This window comes from Neoarius graeffei, chromosome 16 (genome assembly GCF_027579695.1).
Source record: "Neoarius graeffei isolate fNeoGra1 chromosome 16, fNeoGra1.pri, whole genome shotgun sequence".
NCBI lineage: Eukaryota > Metazoa > Chordata > Actinopteri > Siluriformes > Ariidae > Neoarius > Neoarius graeffei.
The window spans coordinates 35,751,405-35,769,407 of record NC_083584.1 but is presented as its reverse complement, the minus strand read 5'-3'; the positions used below and the strand labels follow the sequence as shown (position 1 = coordinate 35,769,407).

Here is an 18,003-nt window from a genome sequence, read left to right as displayed (position 1 = left end):
TGAATACAATATCAGTTTTTGAGATTTGTAAATTATTGCATTCCGTTTTTATTTACAATTCGTACTTTGTCCCAACTTTTTTGGAATCGGGGTTGTATATATATTCTATTTACTATATGGACATTGTATCAGAAAACAATTTTATTTATAAGCAGTAGCCACATGTACCCATAGGGGTACCTTGTCTTTCTTGCTGTTGTGCAATTGTCCTGTACAATATAAGTAAACAATTAGTTCTTTTTAATTTAGAGCTATAATTTAGCCTTAACATTGTCTCCTCATCAGAGTGGCAATGTAATAATTACATTTTTAAGCACCCTTCATGAAAATGAGCAAAAATTAATATAATGCAACATGATGCAAAGTGATATTCTCCGATTGTTTGATGGAAATTTTGAATTACTGTGTGCAATGTTTATTTTAGGTGAAGGATGCCAATAGGTCTGGAGTGCATGGTATGTTACGGCATTTGTGTTACCACTTATATTAAATAATAAAGTTATGGCCTGAAGGTTAGAGAAGCAGCCTTGGGCCCAAAGGGTCGCTGGTTCGATTCCCAGTATTGGCAGGAAAAACGTGAGGGGAGTTGACTGAATGACCAGCACTTTCCCCTCCCTCTGTATCATGGCTGAAGTTGCCTTGAGCAAGGCACCTAACCACCAACTGCTCCTCGGGTGCTGTAGCATAGTTGCCCACCGTTCTGTGTGTGTGTGTGTGTGTGCGCGCGTGCGTGCATGCATGCATGCATGCATGCATGTGTTCACTGCTTCAGATGGGTTAAATGCAAAGGATGAATTTCACTGTGCTTGAGTGTACATGTGACAAATAAAGGCTTCTTCTTATAACAGCATATCCACATATTTATGGTTAGGACCTATAAATATCTCAAAGAAAAGTAATTAAGTATTAAACTTTGGACATGCAACAAACATCTGTATCCACTGTGATTAACGGAAACACAGGCTCAAAGTACAGCACTTCTGTGCATTAGCTCTAGTCAGGTTTTTAGTCATTGTCATCAAAACGTCAATCAGCTGGATGAATCATTTAAGGAAAAACAAAAAGCCCTTTACTCATTTTTACTCTCATACAAGGGCAAAACTTCCAGATTTTTGTGTACAGATTTAAAGAGTTCAGTCATTTCACCAACCAGCATTTCTTAAATGAACATATTTATTTTGTATGGGCTTGGTTAACCATATGACGTTACTATATGAAAGCTAAGAGGTTACCTGATCTAAACATGAGCCATGATGGACAGCAGTACAAGCGATGTGCGTCAGAGTGTTAAAACAAGCTAAAATCATTTGATTTGATCAGCAAGTGAAATAATATTATGTGAGGGATGAACAAAGCTCTATGAATATACTTTACCGAGTCATTACATTTGATTTTGATAAAGGCCTGAATAATGTGCATTATTACGGAAATTAAAGATTTGACATTTGGAAGATTTGGCATTTTGAAGAAAAGGGAAAGAATATTTAGTAAATGCTACCACCCTTCAATGTTTTACAGGTGATTTTCCCTAGTTTGGTCATCAAATCTTTCTTGTTCCACTGAGCTATACATTCATCTGAGATCTTCATGTCCACCTGAGGAAATACAGACAGACATGTAAAACTCAGCATCCTGCCCACCATCCTCAATGCAAGGTCAAAGTTTGCTTCAAATTTCACCTTCACATACCTGAATCTTCTCAAACACCTTCTTTTTTGGCTTGAGTTCATCATCCGGTGTCCCTGATGTATATCCGTCTACAAAGACACGGTCACCTGGTACTGATCCTTCAGGTGGATCCAAAGGCTCTACTCTTTTGGGCTGACCGTCACTGTTATATACAGTGTAAACAAATAAGGTCAACGCACATTACATCATACATTTTAAAGGTTATCAAATGCAAGCCAGACAACATGGGCCTTATTAAATCAAAAGTGTTTTTTTTTTTTAATTGAACCGTGTCAGCTTGTTTTAACCTGGATATCAGGAATACTCACACTGCTGCACAGAGCAACATAGCCTGAGACTCGATCCCCCGCATCTTCTGAGGCTTCAAATTGCACAGCACCACCACATGTCGGTCCTGTAGCTCCTCCAGGGAAACGTAGGCCACCAGTCCACTCACGACAGTCCGAGGCTGCTCTTCTCCAACGTCAATCTTCTCTAAATAAAGGGTGTCTGCATCTGGGTGCTGTAGAGTTGAAGATAAGAAAGGCATGTAAGCACCATAAAGTAAAGCAATAAAGTTTGCTGTCAATATTGTGCTCTTCAATCAACACTCAATATTCACTTAAACTGTAATTAAAGGAACAGTCCACCGTACTTCCATAATGAAATATGCTCTTATCTGAATTGAGACGAGCTGCTCCGTACCTATCCGAGCTTTGCGCGACCTCCCAGTCAGTCAGACGCAGTCAGACGCGCTGTCACTCCTGTTAGCAATGTAGCTAGGCTCAGTATGGCCAATGGTATTTTTTGGGGCTGTAGTTAGATGCGACCAAACTCTTCCACGTTTTTCCTGTTTACATAGGTTTATATGAGCAGTGACATGAAACAAGTTCAGTTACACAAATTGAAACGTAGCGATTTTCTATGCTATGGAAAGTCCGCACTATAATGACAGGCGTACTAACACCTTCTGCGCGCTTCGGCAGCGCATTGATACGGAGCTCAGACATCAATGCGCTGCCGAAGCGCGCAGAAGGTGTTAGTACGCCTGTCATTATAGTGCGGACTTTCCATAGCATAGAAAATCGCCACGTTTCAATTTGTGTAACTGAACTTGTTTCATGTCACTGCTCATATAAACCTATGTAAACAGGAAAAACGTGGAAGAGTTTGGTCGCATCTAACTACAGCCCCAAAAAATACCATTGGCCATACTGAGCCTAGCTACATTGCTAACAGGAGTGACAGCGCGTCTGACTGCGTCTGACTGACTGGGAGGTCGCGCAAAGCTCGGATAGGTACGGAGCAGCTCGTCTCAATTCAGATAAGAGCATATTTCATTATGGAAATACGGTGGACTGTTCCTTTAAAGCTATAAAGCTCTAGTAGAAATGTAAACAACTGTTTGGTTAACTCTGGCACTCACCTACTATGATTAACAGTCTTAAATCAAACAAAATAAAATACTAGATACATTTGACATACCTTCTCTACAGCAACAATTTTGCCCACTCGGAGATCCAGTCTGGACGGGATGATCTCATCCTCCTCTTCTGCCTTTTTGGGGTTCGCTTTTGCTGCACCCTCTATAAAACAGTTACAAACTCTCAGTCAGGCTGAATGAAAGGACAAACTTCATCCACATATACTCCGAGTGTGTGTATACTCAACCTTTGTGTTGTATTGTACTTACTGTTTTTTGAGGGATAGGCTGAACTGGTCAGTTTCTTCAGCTGTGGTGACTCAAACTTTTTCCTGATGGGATCCAGAAGTTTGTTCAAGGCCACCTCTACTGACGCCTTTAAATCACCAGGATGGATTTGCTATAGATCAAATGTTCAAAGAGTGTTACTACAGAAGACATACCAAGCACAATATGTAGTCACTTTGAAGTTAAACATAACAGGTGAAAATAAAGATGCGAACTGGACACAAATATCATCTTTACATCAGAGTTCACAAATGTCCGCCAATGATTTGGTAACTTTTCATGTGTGCAACATGTACAGGTTTATAGGAGAAGATACGAACTATAGACACTCAGTTGTGTCCCCTGGCCATATATTACATTAGGGACCATATTTTACCCTGGTCGTTTAGGTTTCTGGGCACCAAAATCATGGGACTACACAGCACACTGGAAGTTTTCCATGGCCTTTGGCCCTATATAAAACATTTAGCATTTGTCCACCACTGAGGATGCATTTATGCTGTCCTCTCAAAAAATAGCTGCTTAACCTTCAATCTCTCATTTTATTCTGAACATATTTATTCTTTCCACATTCACTGGATATGAGAAATCGTGCGCTCTGATTGGCTACTCTACTACTAGGCCATCAGCTCATATACCATGAGTAGAGAAAAACAAAAGGGTGGAGTGTGTTACTGAACCAACGAAGGACGAAATAAAAACTCGAATTGAAAACAAAACCCCCCAAAAAATACAAAAAAAAGGCAACAAAATATGGAATGAAAGTATTTGATGGTAAGAACGTGTATTTTTTTTATTTTTCAAGAATCATCGCATTTTTCACAAATTGCTACTGTCATTTTGTTTACATTCTAAGTGGAAATTATTTTGTCAGATGTTTTGTATAAAGTTTTCATTTATCGAATTTGCAAAAAATAAAAAATGCCCCGTTTGTCAAAATCCAGTGAATATGGATAGAATAAAACAGTTATTCCACTCAATCTCGTCGTACATGGCTTATAGCCCAGTCGTCACTACACACCTCATCGGCTATCAGCTCATTTACAACTCAATTTCGTGGATTAACTGTTATTTTTATATAAACACACACACACACACACACACACAAACTAACGGAAACAACTACACTTTGCAAAAATTAAAAAAAAAAAAAAGGAAAATATGAACTCCACTTACTTCCTCAGCAAAGTCTTTCTCTACTTCCTCATACGATGTGTAAACTTTGTCTCCCCCCCATTTAGGATCCCTTTTAATCACAAATTCTAGTGAAGAGAAAATAAGAGATCATTAATAAACCATTTTACTGCAGATTGAATTAGTTCTAACATTGTGATTTTGCTCACTAGCATGCAGCGGGAAGAGGACATGCTTGACAAAAGAAAGCACTCCATTGTTTTGGATATTGCCAGGTTCACAGAAGGCCTTCTTCAGTTTCTTCTTTACATCATCCTTCTTGTCAAGTAGGTCTATCTTGGATTCCTTCGATTGTCAAAGCAAAAGTATTCAAATGAAATATTTCCCAAAGTTAATGGAGAGCAACAGTAAACAGTTCTCAAAGATCCAGGCTTTAGTTATGCAGATCTGTAGCTCACCTCTTCAGAGGAGCTCATCTTGCTTCCAGTTAGGCCAGGCACCATGGGGTTCATCATGTGGATCCGCTTAGTGTAACCTAGAGAGGGCAGGTACTACAGGAGAAGAGGAAAACACTAAAATCAATCCAACTTAACTGGACATACTGCAACCACAAAGAGGATTTGTTGTGAAGGACAACTGAGTAAAAAAAATACAATTTAAAAAAAAATGGCTTGACAATATTATTGGTTAATAAGAGCTAATTGCAGATAAAATGGTATTAGAGTTTATAATGGCTGATAAATGACAATTAAAAAAGGAACAGAGAGATGGAACGGCATGGTGGTGTAGTGGTTAGCACCGTTGCCTCACAGCAAGAAGGTTCTGGGTTCGAGCCCAGCAGCTGGCGGGGGTTCTTTCTGTATGGAGTTTGCATGTTCTCCCCGTGTCTGCGTGGGTTTCCTCCGGGTGCTCCGGTTTCCCCCACAGTTCAAAGACATGCAGTTAGGTTAACACGGGACGGCCTTGGGCCCTTGAGCAAGGTACTTAACCCCTGACTGCTCCCCGGGCGCTGTAGTATGGCTGCCCACTGCTGGGTGTGTGTGTGCGCATGCATGTGTTCACTGCTTCAGATGGGTTAAATGCAGAGGATGAATCTCACTGTGCTTGAAGTGTGCATGTGACAAATAAAGGTTACTACTACTTCTGAAAATGGATACTTCAACCATGCTAGGATGTTGTTGTTCCACAGTTTGTCCACCAGAGGGCACACTGCAACTCAACTGTTGGCAACACTTATTTGGAATGTCACAAATCGTAACAATCAGCTGACACACGTACAGTAGAGCAGAGTAGCCCATGATTTTTTTTATTTATAATTTCTCTTTGATGTTCATATGGACATATGACAGGCCCACATACACCACACACAATTTCCTTTAATAATGTCACTGCAATTACCTGCACCCAAGACTCCACTTCCCAGAATTCACAGTGGCCTTCAAATAGTGCTGCCTCAGACTACAACACCCATCCTGAACTTCACGGCTCACAGTCTCCTGATTGCACACACCTAAACTCAAGCACCACAGCACACTATAAAAGCACACTCACAGCACCAAAACTTTGCTAAGTAAACACTCAGAGTTCCGTGTGTCTGATTTTACCAAGCCTTTTGAATATTTCTCTGCTTTGAAGAACAACAACAACTTTATTCATCACACGCTTATGAAATTCCTCTCTGCATTTAACCCATCTAAAGCAGTGAACACACACCTGAGCAATGAGCACACACACATACCCAGAGCAGTGGGCAGCCATGCTAACAGCCCCTGGGGAGCAGTTGGGAGTTCGGTACCTTGCTCAAGCGCACCTCAGCTCAAGGCTGTCCCATATTAACCTAAACGCATGTCTTTGGACTGTGGGGGAAACCAGAGCACCCAGAGGAAACCCACACAGACACGGGGAAAACATGCAAACTCCGCACAGAAAGGCCCCCGTCGGCTGCTGGGCTCGAACCCAGAAGCTTCTTGCTGTGAGGTGACCGTGCTAACCACTTACACCACCACCTTTGTTTTGCACTTTGCCTCTGATTTCCTGTTTGTTCCTCGCCTGACCTTTGCCCGTTTTTGATTCTACTTTCTGCCTTACCCTTTAGATTTGCCTGCCTGAATAAAATCTCTTTCAGCTTTGACATCCATATCTGACAAATTAGTAGTACTAATGAATACAAATATTGAAATCGTTATCAGTCTTAAAAATCCTACATCAGTCAGGTTCTACTTGGCAAGATAATAAAGTGCCTACAAATTCATACCTTTTCAGCCAAAGTGAAGATCTTCCTCTGGTCCACTCCACCAAACTGAGCATCCACCTTTAAGTACTCCTCATCCAGTGCCTAAATCCCCCCCAAAAAATCCTACGATCTCAGGATTCTTATTTCAAATCTAACAGGGCCTGTATAGAAATTTATACAAGCTTTACATGTACAGTATCAGTTCCAGCTAAGTGAAGTTAAGCACCTGCAATCCGGGGTAGAGCAGGCCGCTTAGGAGAGGATGCTCCACCTGCTTCACTACTTCAGCCCCAGCCTTCTTTGCATCATGCTCCGTCACCATGGACGAAAGTCGGTATACATCTAGTGTGTACTCCCTGCGTAACAGTGAAAATAACAGTATAGGAGGTGAGATAGAATGGAAGTGTTTACTTCAGGGGCAGCACCGTATTGCAGTGCGCAGCGCTCATGCTCTCTCCATATCTGCATGGATTTCTCCACTCTCCTTCTACCCCCCCCAAAAAAAAAAACATAAGTAGGAATATTGTCTCTGTTAAATTGCCCCTATGTGTGAAAGAGCATCCAATCCAGTCCAGGGTATGTTCCTGTCTCATGCCCAGTGCTCCTGGGATAGGGACTGAATGCACCACAACCCTGACTAGGATAAAATGCTTACTGAAGACGAAAGAATGAATGAATATTTATTTCAATGATATGCACACAGGCTGCATGGCTGATCATACGCTTGTTGGGATTTTGAGGATTTTTTTTTTCTTCTTTTACAAAACTCATTGTGTGATACTTTGTCTAGTGCAGGGTTCACCAATCTTATTCAGGCAGCTCGGAATTTTAAATCCATACAAATAGAAACTGCATGTGATTCCACCTCAATCTTCATCTTGGTGAAGTAACTATATAGTCGTAAATATTATGTGCAAGCTCTGTTTGGATGGAATGAAAACCAGCAACCACACTGGTATATATAATTACCTCCTATTATATAATTATAACTGCGATTTTATAGGGTGTGTAGAGTGATTTTTGCACAAGACAGCAGTCTCTCACCTGCTCAGCTGGAAGTCTGTGCCTTTGACAAACTTTAATTTATCCAGAGGGACTCCAATACTCTCCAACATGGCCTTAATGATCTGCTCATAGTATTGAACCCGGAGCTCGAGCAGCTCCCAAGGTGCCTTCATGTTGTCCAAGTAGGCATGAAGGTCAGCAAAAAGGATGGTCACCTACCAGTCACAAAGGAGTGATAAAGTGTGTCCACATTAATAATGCATCATTATGAATGAACAACACTTTCATTTCCAAAATAAGAACGTTTATACATGCCGATGCTGGTAGAGGTAGAAAGAGAGTTTAGAGTCTGCTGAATTAGCTGTAAAGGTTTATTTGTAAATAATTTTATTTCAACAACATTACAATTAAAATGTCTGCTGAAGCACGACTGGCTGATGTTTAAAGTCCTGGTAATCTTTATTTGTAATTTTTTTTTTTTTAAATAAATGAACATCACACAGCCCCATTTCCAAAAATGTTTGTAAGCTGTGTAAAATATAAATAAAAACAGAACGTGAGGTCATTGCAAATCATTGAAAATGGTACAAATGTTAAAATATTAAATGTTGATGATGATAAATTTTTACTGTTGTTTGAAAAATATATGCTCATTTTGAATTTGATGTCAGCAACATGTTTCAAAAAAAGTTGGGACAGGGGCATGTTTACCACTGTGTTGCATCACCTCTACTTTTAACAACACTCTATAAATGTTTGGGAACTGAGGAGACCAGTTACTGTAGTTTTGAAAGGGAAATGTTATCCAATTCGTGCCTGATACATAATTTCAGTTGCTCAACACTTCGGGGTCTCCTTTGTCATATTTTTCGTTTTGTAATGTGCCAAATGTTTTCAGTGGGAGACAGGTCTGGACTGCTGGCAGGCTAGTTTAGCACTCATACTCTTTTACTACAGAGCCATGCAGTTGTAATACATGCAGAATGCGGTTTTGCATTGTCTTGCTGAAATAAGCAAGGCCTTCCCTGAAAAAGACGTTGTCTGGATGGCAGCATATGTTTGATGATGTGACCCCTAAATGCTTTGCAATTTTATGTTGAGGAATACTATTCCTAAATTGCACAATTTGCCCATGCAGTCTTTGACAGAGTGGTGAACCCCTCCCCATACTTCTGACAGACTCAGCATTTTTTTTAAGCATTACATAACTCATCCATTCTTTTGTTCCCCCTGTCCCAACTATTTTTGAAACATGTTGCTGGCGTTAAATTGAAAATGAGCATATATTTTTCAAAAAACAATGTAATTTCTCAAAAAAAAAAAACAATAAAAGTTTCAACACATACAGTAATATGTTGTATTTGTGTTATTTTCAATGAAATAACGTTTCCATGATTTGCAAATCATTGCGTTCTGTTTTTATTTACATTTTGCACAGCATCCCAACTTTTTTGGAAACAGCGGAATATCTATAAACACACACTTCTATTTCTATAGAAATGGGACATTCTCAGAAATAAATGCATCATCATCAGTCTGAATTATCAGCGTGATACAGCAATTATAAATATATTTATAACGTAAAAACTCCAAAGAACACATCAACCCACCTCACAGCCAGCCTTCAGGAAATCTGCAATCTTAGACATGGGAACAAAGTAGGCTACGTGAGGCTTGCCTGTGGTTGCTGTGCCCCAATACACCTTCAACTCTCTTTCCTCCAGAATCAGCTTCACCTTCTCCTCCCCCAGAACCTCCTGAAGATAAAGCGATCCATAAGTTTGGTTCACATATGGCATATAGATGTAGCAGTATGGATGATATCCTGTATGCAGGATACTGTAGATGTGCCACGCGTTAGGACATAAGAATATGTAGCAATAACACTGCATAAAATTGTCATATTTCATGAAACATAACCACTGTGAATGACTTAATCATAGTATAATTTGCTTTAGGTGCTCTCACCTGCAGGTTCCTTGTGATGAGGTTAAACTTCTCATCAGGACTCAGTTGTTCGCCCATGGTGCCCTGCCTGCCTCTACTCACTGGAATATACGGAAAAGCACAAAAACAATTAAAGCCGCAAGCGGCCTCGACGGGCCCTCGCGCCAGCGGCCAAGGGGGGCGGGGGCATGCGTCCCCGCGAAATACCTTCCACAGCCTCTTCGGCAAGAGACATTACTCCCACAATGGCGACAAACCACAGAAATGGACACATGGCAACAATAGGGTCTCGCACTGAACGGTGCTCGGGGGGCGCTATAGAGGTCCTGAGGCCGGCCTGGATCTGGGCTTCTGGGTCTCAGTAGCGGTGGCAGTCTAAGAAAAAGGAGCCAAATTTCGTGCGTTGTCGACCATGGCAAGCGCCCCAATAAGGGTCTTGTAAAGACTTTGCTTGCCAAGTTTGACAAATCAGAAGCTGCAATATCATTTTTGCCATAACCAGCACCCCCAGGGGCGAAAGTGCACAAAATTTGGCGTATATGTCAGGTGAGCTATGAAGAGTTTGCGTATGAAGTTTGATGACAATTGAGTAAATAGAAGATGAGATATAGATTTTTGAAGAATAAATTTTTTGGTTTTTCCCATGTCAGTAGGTGGCGCTATGCTGTACATGAGCGATTATGAGTTGGAAAAATAAGTGTCAACAACAGCAACGAACTTTCACAAGGTAGTGGTGTGAAGGAAAAGCACTACGGAATTATTTACCAAAAACCCGTTTTGGAGCAATTGCGTCGGCCAAAAACAGCGCCCCCCATGGACGAAAATTCCCAAAATGAGGTATAAATGACATGGGAGGCAGGAAGAGGGTGGCCGTGAAGTTTGACCAAATTTGAGGAAAGATTGGATTTTTTGCCCAAAAATAGCGCCCCCAGTGGCGAAAGTGCACAAAATTTGGCGTATATGTCAGGTGAGCTATGAAGAGTTTGCGTATGAAGTTTGATGACAATTGAGTAAACAGAAGATGAGATATAGATTTTTGAAGAATAAATTTTTTGGTTTTTCCCATGTCAGTAGGTGGCGCTATGCTGTACATGAGCAATGATGAGTTGGAAAAATAAGTGTCTACAACAGCAACGTACTATCACAAGGTAGTGGTGTGAAGGAAAAGCATTATGGAATTATTTACCAAAAACCCGTTTTGGAGCAATTGCGTCGGCCAAAAACAGTGCCCCCCATGGACGAAAATTTCCAAAACGTTGTATACATGACATGGGAGGTAGTAAGAGGGTGGCCATGAAGTTTGACCAAATTTGAGAAAAGATTGGAATTTTTGCCCAAAAATAGCGCCCCCAGTGGCGAAATATCACAGAAATTGGGTAACATGTCAGAAGCCCAATGAGTGATTTGCGTGTGAAGTATGAGCAGTTTCGAGCAATCAGAAGATTGGTTATGAATTTTTAAGCATGTAAAATTTTGCATCGAAAATTGATTGACGTATAACTTCTGAACGGTTTATCCTACGTGAAACGTATTTAGTAACTTTTGTCAGCCATGTCTGTAGATGATGTGTATCAATTTTGGTGACATTCCTATGAACGGTCTAGGAGGAGTTGCGCCGTATTCGTGGCCATGCATTTCGCACAAAAGTGAAATTACCTCACTTCCTGTTGGGCGTGGCTAATGCATTGGCATTACATTTTTGTCCGGCTTAGTGAGATACATATGCGTACCAAATGGCATGCCACTACTACAAACTACAAGTCACCCAGGCACCTTAATGCGGGAGGCCAAAATCACAACGACTTAGGGGGCGCTATAGAGGCCCTGAGCCCCGGCCAAGTTTGGGCTTCTGGTGCTGAGTAGCGGTGGCAATTCTCGGAACTGGTGCCAAATTTCGTGCGTTTTCGCCCATGGCAAGCGCCCCGAAAATGGCCCAACAGCGGAGAAAAATAAAGAAGAAGAAGAAGACGGAAGAAGAAGAAGAAGAAGAAGAAGACGGAAGAAGAAGAAGAAGAATAGTGAACTCTTACAAGAACAATAGGGCCTTCGCCCATAGGGCTCGGGCCCTAAATATCATTACTGAATTAGAAAATCAAACATTATTTATTCCTTATAGGCACCTCAAATTGCTTTCCAGGATTCTGAATAGGGGCGGCACAGTGGTGTAGTGGTTAGCACTGTCGCCTCACAGCAAGAAGGTTCTGGGTTTGACCCCAGTGGCCGGCGAGGGCCTTTCTGTGTGGAGTTTGCATGTTCTCCCTGTGTCTGCGTGGGTTTCCTCCGGGTGCTCCGGTTTCCCCCACAGTCCAAAGACATGCAGGTTAGGTTAACTGGTGGCTCCAAATTGACTGTAGCTGTGAATGTGAATGGTTGTCTGTGTCTGTCAGCCCTGTGATGATCTGGCGACTTGTCCAGGGTGTACCCCGCCTCTCGCCCATAGTCAGCTGGCATAGGCTCCAGCTTGCCTGTGACCCATCCATTACAGATAATGGATGGATGGATTCCTTGAAACCGTGTGCACTGTACAGTTTAATGTTTAAACTCATGTGTCCAGATTTGGTCTTTCTCATTCTGCTAGCAGCATAAATCTCCAGCATTATTTCAATGTGTATAGAAATTCAATATGGTACGAAAAAAGATGGGATGTACACAATGTATCCATTTATTATAAACTGCAGCACAAGCATTAGCAATGATGAAGGCACACAAATATGGAAAATAAATCATGATGTGTGTAAATACTCAATAATAAAAGATAGCAATGAAGTCATATAGGAATTAATTTACATGCAATAATGGACATGCAACAACTTCTTTTGGCTGCTTCCGATTAGGGGTCGCCACAGCGGATCTTTCGTCTCCATTGCTCCCTGTCTTCCGCATCCTTCTCTACCACACCTGCCACTTTCATGTCCTCTCTCTCACCACATCCATGTATCTCCTCTTTGGCCTTCCTTGTTTTTGTGTGCCTAGCAGCTCCATCCTCAACATTCTCCTTCCAACATGCTCTGCGTCTCTTCTCAGGATGTGTTCCCGTACCATTTCAGGCTCATCTCTCTTAGCTTAATTCCCAAGCTCTCCACATGTGCTGGCCCTCTGATGTGCTCGTTCCTTATCCTGTCCAACCTCGTCACTCCCATCGCAAACCTTAACATCCTCAACTCCGCCACCTCCAACTTTGCCTCCTGTCTCTTCGTTAAGGGTACGGTCTCCAATCCATACATCATAGCTGGTCTCACTACTGTCTTATACATCTTACCTTTCACTTTTGCTGGGACTTTCCTATCACAAATGACTCCCCAAATCCTTCTCCAACTGCTCCACCCTGCCTGCACTCACTCTCTCACCTCACTATCGCAGCCCCCATTTTCCTGCACAGTTGACCCCAGGTACCTGAATTCACCAACTTTCTTTATGTCTACTCCTTGTCTCTTCACTACACTCTCATCCCCATTCTCACTGATGCACATGTATTCTGTTTTGCTACTGCTCACCTTCATTCCTCTTTGTTCCAATGCATACCTCCATCTCTCCATGTCCAATAATGGACATGCAACTCATCTCATCTCATTATCTCTAGCCGCTTTATCCTGTTCTACAGGGTCGCAGGCAAGCTGGAGCCTATCCCAGCTGACTACGGGCGAAAGGCGGGGTACACCCTGGACAAGTCGCCAGGTCATCACAAGGCTGACACATAGACACAGACAACCATTCACACTCACATTCACACCTACGGTCAATTTAGAGTCACCAGTTAACCTAACCTGCATGTCTTTGGACTGTGGGGGAAACCGGAGCACCCGGAGGAAACCCACGCGGACACAGGGAGAACATGCAAACTCCACACAGAAAGGCCCTCACCGGCCACGGGGCTCGAACCCGGACCTTCTTGCTGTGAGGCGACAGCGCTAACCACTACACCACCGTGCCGCCCGGACATGCAACTGTAAAGATTTAATCACAAAGCGTTTCTACTATCCTTACATACTGTATATGATAGTGTGTTGGTTAATTTTCTAACAGCAGCTCTGTGGTCTTGGCTGCAAGGCATAGCATATATTAATATTATTGTAGTTGTATTTCAGATGCAGCACATAACAATAAACAAATGAAAAACACATTGCCATATAACAGAAAACCATCCATTTGTTGTTATGGCAAAGGTTCTGTAAGGAGACAGTTATTTAAACATGTTTAGTAGGCGTCTTGAGTGTCAGCACTTTGTAATTGGAAAGTAAATCCTCCACAGGAAAGAGTTTGCACTTTCTGATTTTCCAGTAACATTACAAGCTGCATTTGCGTGTCTTATTAACTTCAAGAGATTGCTGCAACAGCATGTTAACAGGAACTACCCAGCTAATATTTGCTGGTTTCCAAAACATTTTGGGATGTTTGTTTTTGGTTCCTGAAACATTCTGAGAACAGATTTTTTTTTTTTAGTTTCCTTTTTAATTTCATGGAACTGTAACATCCTCATTTATGGTTCAGAGAAAGTTTCCAGAGAATGTTACTGCAATGGATCAGAGAACATCCCCTTAAGAAAGTGGTACTTTTTCCCCCTTATCCCCAGTATTCATTGTGGGCTTTACAGAAGACACAATCACGCCTGTAATACACAATACTGGATTGTACTATCTAAAATGTGTTCCAAAAGCCTACATACATCGGAGAAAATAATCTCATCTCATTATCTGTAGCCGCTTTATCCTGTTCTACAGGGTCACAGGCAAGCTGGAGGCCTGGAGAAAATAATCATTTTAGCAAATAAATAAATGAATAAATGAATGAATGAACTAAGTATGAAAATTTTTTGAAGACATTTTGCTAAAAAAGTTCTATGAATATGTTTATCTGAATTTATCATATATCTGGAATCTTAGTTTGTATACAAATATTATTATGAATAATAATAATACCTCAACTCAACCTTTGGTGAATTCCTTTCCCTTAAGAGAATGCTATGGGAACATTCCTGAAATGTTACTTTGTAATTGTAGTTGTCGTTATCTGTCATATAACCACAAGAAAACAATTATGCTTAAAAGGTCCCAGAACGTCTCAGGAACATCATTAAACAAAGAAGAACATTCTCAGAACGTTATGAAATGGTTCCCATCCAAATATTAACCATAAGCCAGATAGAAACAGGTAAAAACTTGACATATAATGAGTAAAATTATATTGTTTAAGGGGCAGCACGGTGGTGTAGTGGTTAGCGCTGCCGCCTCACAGCAAGAAGGTCCTGGGTTCGAGCCCAGCGAGGGCCTTTCTGTGTGGAGTTTGCATGTTCTCCCCGTGTCCGCGTGGGTTTCCTCCGGGTGCTCCGGTTTCCCCCACAGTCCAAAGACATGCAGGTTAGGTTAACTGGTGATTCTAAATTGACCATAGGAGTGAGTGTGAATGGTTGTTTGTCACTGTGTCCTGCAATGACCTGGTGACTTGTCCAGGGTGTACCCCACCTCTCGCCCATAGTCAGCTGGGATAGGCTCCAGCTTGCCTGCGACCCTGTACAGGATAAGCGGCTACAGATAATGGATGGATGGATATTGTTTAAGAGGATACTTTGGGATGTGCTTTTACAAGAAAATAATTAGTCCATTGTGATTTATTCTTAATTTTAATTTGACTTTGATTTTTATGGGAGCCCCTTTCTGCCACTTGGAGAAAAATAATTATAACTAGATTGCATTTCCACAGAGAAAATGCAAAGCGTGCTTGCTGAGCTGTAGCAGAACAGCTATCATGCTAGCATGCTAAAAGCTAACATGCCAACATGCTAATGCCAACATGCTAACAGTTAGCATACTAACATGCTAACAGTTAGCATACTAACATGCTAATAGTTAGCATACTAACATGCTAATGCTAACATGCTAATAGATAACATGCTAATAGATAACATGCTAACATGCTAATGATTAACATGCTATTTGTTAAAATTCTAACACTTTAAGGCTAATATGCTGACAGCTGGGCGGCACGGTGGTGTAGTGGTTAGTGCTGTCGCCTCACAGCAAGAAGGTCCGGGTTCGAGCCCCGGGGCCGGCGAGGGCCTTTCTGTGTGGAGTTTGCATGTTCTCCCCGTGTCCGCGTGGGTTTCCTCCGGGTGCTCCGGTTTCCCCCACAGTCCAAAGACATGCAGGTTAGGTTAACTGGTGACTCTAAATTGACCGTAGGTGTGAATGTGAGTGTGAATGGTTGTCTGTGTCTATGTGTCAGCCCTGTGATGACCTGGCGACTTGTCCAGGGTGTACCCCACCTTTCGCCCGTAGTCAGCTGGGATAGGCTCCAGCTTGCCTGCGACCCTGTAGAAGGATAAAGCGGCTAGAGATAATATGAGATGAGATGCTGACAGCTATCATGCTAACAGCTAACAGGCTAACATGCTAATGGCTAGTATGTTAACTTTTAGCATGCTAACATGCTCAGGCAAACTCGCTAACAGCAAACATGCAAATTCTGCATGCTACCATGCTAATCCTAACATGTTAACAGCTCTCATGATAACATGCTAATGGTGAGCATGCTAACAACTTGCGAGCTAACAGCAGGCATGATATCGTAATGGGTAACATGCTAACAGCTAGCATGGTAACACGTGAATGCTTATATGCTAATTGCTTTTGTGTGTGCATAAGTATTCCTAATAAAGTGGCCATTGAGTTGAAGTTGATTTGCTGTCAAAGTCTCAAATGAACAGATCCTTGCCAAATGCATCATCACCTATAGGGGAAGGGAGGAATGACTCAGTCAAGCTTCCATTGATTAGCGGCAAAATGGAGAAAAAATGGACGGATGAAAGGCAAGACAAAGACGAGTGCGGGTCAGAACTGATATCATGTGTGTGATGGTGATTTGGCCTGAGGTGCCATATGAAGTTTGGTGGATGTGTGGTGAAGTGTTACTGAGCAAAACTCCATTCATTTGAATGGGGCCAAAAATCAATGGAAGCCTATGGAGGTAAAAAGAGATGCGTGAAAACCAAGGAAAAGACAAGTGCAGGTCTCAGATGAGGGGATGGATCTGTGCGGGGACTTGGCCTGAGGCATCAAGTGAAGTTTCTTGAAGTTTGGTCACTTGGTTAAAAAAATTGATGGAGAGTGAAAGTTTTTCTCCTGAAACACCATTCATTTTCAATGGGGCCAAAAATCAATGCAAGCCTATGGAGGAAAAAGGGATGAGCAAAAAGAAAGGAAAAATATGAGTGCGGGTCAGAACCGATTGCATGTATGTGTCGGGGGAGTTGGCCTGAAGTATCACATGAGGTTTGGTGCATCTGCGATGGATCGTGTCCGAGTAGAACGATTCGATTCATGAGCCCTATTCATTCTCTATGGGAAAAAAACAACAGAAAAACAACAAGAACAAAAGAACGGGTGCATTGATCCATCCAAAAGCTGTATACAAGCACACTACACCACTTTGGGCCAGATGTCTCAGAGTTGGAACGGTGTCTCTATCTCGAACGCCTGAGGAGGAGTAGTGGATCCAAAAAACGTGTCGGAACAAGGCAGAATAAGTAAACTTAAGAAGAACAATAGTGTGCTTGCCTTTGGCTGCTGTGTGCTTCAGTAAGCACACTAATAATATTGTATATCGTATATTACCTTATAAGTATGTCTTTATCTTATAACTGTGAGAAACTCATAATAATGACTTAATGACATAATAATGAGACCACTTTCTCAAAATATGACTTATTATTATTATTATTATTATAAGAACTTAAATCATAATTATGAAATTGTAAGTCATTATGAGATAAGGTCTCTTAATTATGAGATAGAAAGTCATAATTATGTGATATTAAGTCATTATGAAGTGAAACCTTCTCAGTATTATGGTGACTGTAACAGCTTTCACTTTCGACATTGTTACAAAACATTGTTCTTTCAGTCCAGGATTTCCTGAGAGGCTAAAATCAGAGTTCGAGTCTACTGAGTGAAATAACACGGGATACAGTCCTGTGTCTCAATCCCAAATCCCATCCCGGTTTAAAATCCCTGAGCACTGCCACATGACAAACACACGGATTTGGGATTTAACATATGATGTCAACTCATTCATAAGATCCTACTGCACATTTTATTCATTTTCTTTCGCATTTCTGATTTATTACACCTTATACATTGCAGTTATTGCATTATTTTACAGTAAACCTAGTGTGGAGTTTATAAAACATAATCAGGTTTAAACCTGCTGAACCTTCACTCAGTTAGCAAATGCTAGCTGGCTCCAAAGCTAAGAGTTCGCCTCTCCGCAGAGGTGGAAAAACTGGATTGACAAAGTAAAAGTCCTGCTTAGG

General features: G+C 41.5%; 1 protein-coding gene across 1 annotated transcript in view; it reads right to left on the bottom strand.

Moving 5' to 3' along the window:
- Positions 1-1,155: 1,155 nt before the first annotated feature.
- yars1 (tyrosyl-tRNA synthetase 1) overlaps positions 1,156-18,003 on the bottom strand; it is a 17,204-nt gene continuing 356 nt past the window's right edge. Inside the window, exons 2-14 of the mRNA XM_060942839.1 lie at positions 9,720-9,799; positions 9,362-9,508; positions 7,791-7,966; positions 6,973-7,102; positions 6,768-6,848; positions 4,972-5,064; positions 4,723-4,858; positions 4,556-4,641; positions 3,362-3,491; positions 3,154-3,254; positions 1,998-2,191; positions 1,690-1,831; positions 1,156-1,595 (exon numbers count right to left, since the gene is read on the bottom strand). Of these exons, the coding sequence (XP_060798822.1) occupies positions 1,485-1,595; positions 1,690-1,831; positions 1,998-2,191; positions 3,154-3,254; positions 3,362-3,491; positions 4,556-4,641; positions 4,723-4,858; positions 4,972-5,064; positions 6,768-6,848; positions 6,973-7,102; positions 7,791-7,966; positions 9,362-9,508; positions 9,720-9,776 (1,584 nt within the window). The 5' untranslated portion in view covers positions 9,777-9,799 and the 3' untranslated portion in view covers positions 1,156-1,484. The remainder of the gene's footprint in view (positions 1,596-1,689; positions 1,832-1,997; positions 2,192-3,153; positions 3,255-3,361; positions 3,492-4,555; positions 4,642-4,722; positions 4,859-4,971; positions 5,065-6,767; positions 6,849-6,972; positions 7,103-7,790; positions 7,967-9,361; positions 9,509-9,719; positions 9,800-18,003) is intronic.